The sequence below is a fragment of the Spinacia oleracea genome, chromosome 5 (genome assembly GCF_020520425.1).
Source record: "Spinacia oleracea cultivar Varoflay chromosome 5, BTI_SOV_V1, whole genome shotgun sequence".
Taxonomy (NCBI): Eukaryota; Viridiplantae; Streptophyta; class Magnoliopsida; order Caryophyllales; family Amaranthaceae; genus Spinacia; species Spinacia oleracea.
In genome coordinates, this window is record NC_079491.1 from 73,702,391 (window position 1) to 73,706,894 (window position 4,504).

A 4,504-nucleotide genomic window follows, 5' to 3' on the forward strand; every position below is an offset into this window, starting at 1 on the left:
TCATCCTAATAAGAAAATAAAATGGGAAAATAAAAAGAGAAATTAAATTTAAAAAGAATTAAAAGAAGAAAAGGAGAAAAAGGAGAAAGAAAAAGAAAAGGAAAAGATAAATCTAAAACTAAGTTTAAAGGAAAATCAAATTACTGAAAAATAAAATAAAGAAAAGAAAATAAAAAAGAAAAAAAGAAAAACAAAAATGGAAAACAAAAATAAAACTCCAAAAAATCCCGAACATCTCAGACCCATTCCCCCTTCTTTTCGTCCTTTCCGTCCCTCTTCCCTTTGAAATCAGTCAGCCCCTCAATTCGCTGCTCCTTTCATCAATCACCAATTATCAATCTTCATCATCAACGACATTCATCCTTCGTCTTCGCTCATCTTCAATCACCAACCACATCTGAATTGAATCATAGGTTTCCGATTTCCAATCACATGACCCCAATTCGAAGAACAACCAATTCATGATACAACATATCGTACTAATAAATACGATATGATATGTGGTCCTTTTGTTGGAATGAATCTCCACACTCAAAATATCATGTTTGGAGTTGGGTTTCTTTTGAATGAGAAGGCAGGTTTTTTTGAGTTGCTTTTTAATTCTTTTTTGATATCTATGGGTGGGAAGCAACCGGTTACCATCATGACGGATCAGTGTTCTGCCATGGACAAGGCTATAAGGTATTGTTCGTTTATGATCCTATTATGTTCTTTATTGTACATTAATGTTCTTTTAGCTCTGCTTTATGTTCTTTTTATTTTTTTTAATGTTCTTTTTATTAGTATTATATATATATTGCTTTTTGTTGATGTGTTTTAGGGAAGTTTTTCCTAAATCAAGGCATCGGTTATGTACGTGGCATATAGGAGAAAATGCTATTGTAAACATCAAAGGTGTTATGGCTAAAGATGGTTTCAAACCTAGATTTGATTATGTTTTGAAATATACTGACACAATTGCCGAGTTTCAGCATTATTGGAATAGGTAAAATATATTTTCCTAAATAGACTTTATAATTCTGATAGTGTGTTTTTTGTTCTTTTGTTTTCTTTATGTGTTTTTTTATTCTCCGGAGTTCGTTCTTTTATAACTGTTATTGTAATGTTCTTTTGTGTGTTATGTAAGTCTTTTGTTCTTTTGTGGTTTTCATGATGTTTATTTTTATTTAACCTTCTAATGTTCTTTCTATGCTTAATTTATTTTCGTTGTACTTTTATTTTTCTTCTGATGTTCTTTTTATTTTCGTTGTTCTTTTATTCTTCTTCTGATGTTTTTTTGTTAACCAAAATTGTTCTTTTTTCCATTGTTCCTGTTGTGGTGTTGATTTTTTTTGATATATTGTTCTTTTCTATATGTTACGCGTTTTTTGTGTGTACTTTTTGTGTGGCTTATTGTTCTTTTGTTTTTGGTATTTGTTCTTTTGTAGTCTTATGACTGATTACAATTGCAAGACACACAAATGGATAGAGAGGTTATATGATTTGAAAGAGAAATGGTGTCCTGCATATAACAAAGAGTGGTTTTCTTGGGGTATTTTATCTTCTCAAAGGAGTGAGACCACAAACCATTCTATTTCTAGGAGGTTGCATAAAACGAACGGTTTATGTGATTTTTATAAGTGTTTTTTGGATGTAATTGATGAATGGAGAAGTAAGGAGAACAAGGGAGATTATAATTCTTCTACTGGAAATAGATATTACTCATGTGCGGATAACATGTTATGTTTTCATGCGCGGAATGTGTATACAATTGCAATATATTTGATATTTGAGCAACGATTCATCAAAGTAATTGGTTTGAGATGTCAACGCATTTCCTATGAGTTTCCAGTTTCTGAGTATATTGTTGGGCATCCTACAAAGGACTTCATTAGACATGTTGTGAAGTTTAATGAGCAAGAGATGGTTGTTGATTTTACTTGCAAGTCATATGGAGAAATAGGCATTCTTTGTTCTCATATTCTTCGAGTTTTTATTGTTCATAATGTTGAAGAGATTCCCAAACAATACATTATGAAGAGATGGACAAAAGAGGCTATGAACACGATTGTTGAAGAAGGAGAAGATAGAGATAATGAAGTAAGTGTTGTTTCTGCTTCAGTTTGGAGGATGCAAAGTATAAGAAATTGCATTAAAGTTATAAATGAAGTCAACATTGTCCGGCTGCAAGGAAGCTTATTGATTTGGGTGTGTTGGATATGTCATGCAAAGTAAAGGAGTATATTGGTGGTGTTGAAGGGGATGGTAATGTATCAAACAAGTATGTGCGTGATGAAACTCTACTTGATGTCATTGAGCCTTCAATAGACACAGTTTTGCCAGATGTTGTGGAACCGATTGTTGAAAAAGTCATTCCAACAATGATTCAAAATCCACCAAAGCGAAAGAGGAAGATTAAGAACGGGACTGAAAAGGCTAATGAGAGGAATATGAGACCTAAAGGAATTGTTGAGAAGAAACGCAATAAACTGAAAGGTTGGAACAAGAGAAGAGAAAGACATGTTGATAATTTGAGGGAGGAAACTCAGTCTACTGATAAGGTAAACTGTTCTTTTTAAACATTTATTTGTTCTTTTATTCCTTTAGTATGTTCTTTTTGTTTATCATTTTTCTTTTTTCCATCTATATGTTCTATTTATCCTTTTGTTAATGATCTTTTAGTTTACTTTATTATGTTCTGTTGGCAAATTGTTCTTTTTAAAAATTTATTTGTTCTTTTATTCCTTTAGTTTGTTCCTTTTGTTTATCATTGTTCATTTTTCTTCCTATATGTGCTTTTTGACTTTTTGTTTATGTTCTTTTGCTAAACAGTTCATTTTTTTAAAAGAACATCTATTTGTTCTTTTAATGTTTATTATGTTCTTTTTTTGAACTGTTCTTTTTTAATATCTATTTTGTTCTTTTATTCCTTTATTATGTTCTTTTTTGTTTTTCATTGTTCTTTTTTCTTCCTAATCATGTTCTTTTTTTCCTTACTGTTTCTTTGTTCTTTTTCAGTGCATGTATCATAAATTTACCTGTTGGTGGGGTTTTGGTTCATCCAACATCTTCAAATTCACAATTGGAAGCATATGTTCCAGATGATTATTTTGGAGTACACATACATCCTATGTAGATTCTTTTCGCGATTGGTAATTTGTTCATTTTTTTTTACGTACATATTAGTCGATTGCAAGCTACTGGTGTTTGCGCAATCAACAAACTAAAATGTTGTTTTTAATATGTAGTTTTAAATGGGTATTTTTTTTTATTGAATCTCAAAGAGTATATAAAATATGTACATATTTTTCATTTAAATGTATTTTTTAAATGCTTATGAAAGAACTATATATAGTTGCCAAAGGAACACATTGATAGTCAATAAAAGAACACTCTTAATATATGAAAGAACATAGTCAAAATTAAAAAGAACAATTCAAAAAAGAAAAAGAACACAAAATCATATCTAATAGAACGTAAGAGTGTTCTTACCTCAGATACACTGATGGAGTTATTACATTACCCTGGGAATCTGCTTCAGGAACTTTTGGTGTCTCAAAATCTTCTTCTTCACGATTAGGGATTGGTGTCCCTTTTTCACTGCTTTTGTTCAATGCACCATCATTGTTCTTCAAACTCTCAGGTACTCTGTGCAGAGAGAAAATATATTTTGAAGATTCTAAAAGAACAAAATCATTTATAACAAAACAAAAAACGATCATTTAAAATAAAATACGATTAACATTAATGCATTAAGACAGAAAGAACACAATGACAGTAGAAAAAGTACCAATGATGTTCATAAAAGAACAATGCTTTATTAACAAAAAAGATATAACATAAAAGACCATGCGAAATAGAAGAAAGAATAATGCATCAATAATGAAAGAACAACAAAGATAGGAAAAAGAACATTAAGTACAATATAAAAGAACATTAAAGAAACACATGAAAGAGTGATCAAAAGAACAATGATAGTTAAAAAAAAGCACATTAAATTCAACACAAAAGAACACAACTTAAATCCATATTAAGGTAAGTACACAACAGAAGAATCATGTCCACAATTAAAACTCAAAAGAACAACTAAAATAAAAAAGAACAGCAAAGATAGGTAAAAGAACATGAAGTACAAAGAAAAGAACATGCGAAATGGAAGAAAGAATAATGAATCAATAATGAAAAAACATAGTTAAAAATTAAAGAAAACAATCACATTTTTACTATACATGTCTAATGTGACTGTGTTTAAAAGAACGCATACTCGATTTTCGGTGGAGAGTGTTGTTCTTTTTCAGAATGATCTTTCTTCTCCCCTGAAATCGTTTGAAGGTCACCTTCTGTTAAAGAGTTGTTCATCAAGAGTTCTTAGATCCTCATCTCCTCTTCATAGTCATGTGTAGGGGTAATTTCTTAAATGGACGGTAGTCCAAGCTTCAAAGTCAAATCATTAACCCCATCATTTTCAGAGTCTAGAGTGGGAGGTGTGAGAAATGGAGGTAATTCTGGTAGAGTTTCCTCTGAT

The 4,504-nt window shown here is 30.7% G+C and overlaps 1 protein-coding gene across 1 annotated transcript; it reads left to right on the forward strand.

Annotated features, from left to right (window-relative positions):
• The first annotated feature begins 493 nt into the window (after positions 1 to 493).
• LOC110777050 (protein FAR1-RELATED SEQUENCE 5-like) lies at positions 494 to 3,084 on the forward strand. The gene is made up of 5 exons (XM_056829764.1): positions 494 to 681; positions 821 to 985; positions 1,428 to 2,116; positions 2,212 to 2,540; positions 2,998 to 3,084. Exons 1-5 carry the CDS (start codon positions 494 to 496, stop codon positions 3,082 to 3,084), a joined length of 1,458 nt encoding a protein of 485 aa, XP_056685742.1.
• Positions 3,085 to 4,504: the final 1,420 nt, after the last annotated feature.

What these genes read in the sequence shown, in the direction of transcription:
- LOC110777050 (XM_056829764.1), top strand. Translation starts at nt 494, where the DNA reads ATGATATGTGGTCCTTTTGTTGGAATGAATCTCCACACTCAAAATATC. An exon ending in TTTCAGCATTATTGGAATAG is followed by an intron (nt 986 to 1,427) that starts GTAAAATATATT and finishes GTTCTTTTGTAG; the next exon opens with TCTTATGACTGATTACAATT. An exon ending in TTCAGTTTGGAGGATGCAAA is followed by an intron (nt 2,117 to 2,211) that starts GTATAAGAAATT and finishes TGTCATGCAAAG; the next exon opens with TAAAGGAGTATATTGGTGGT.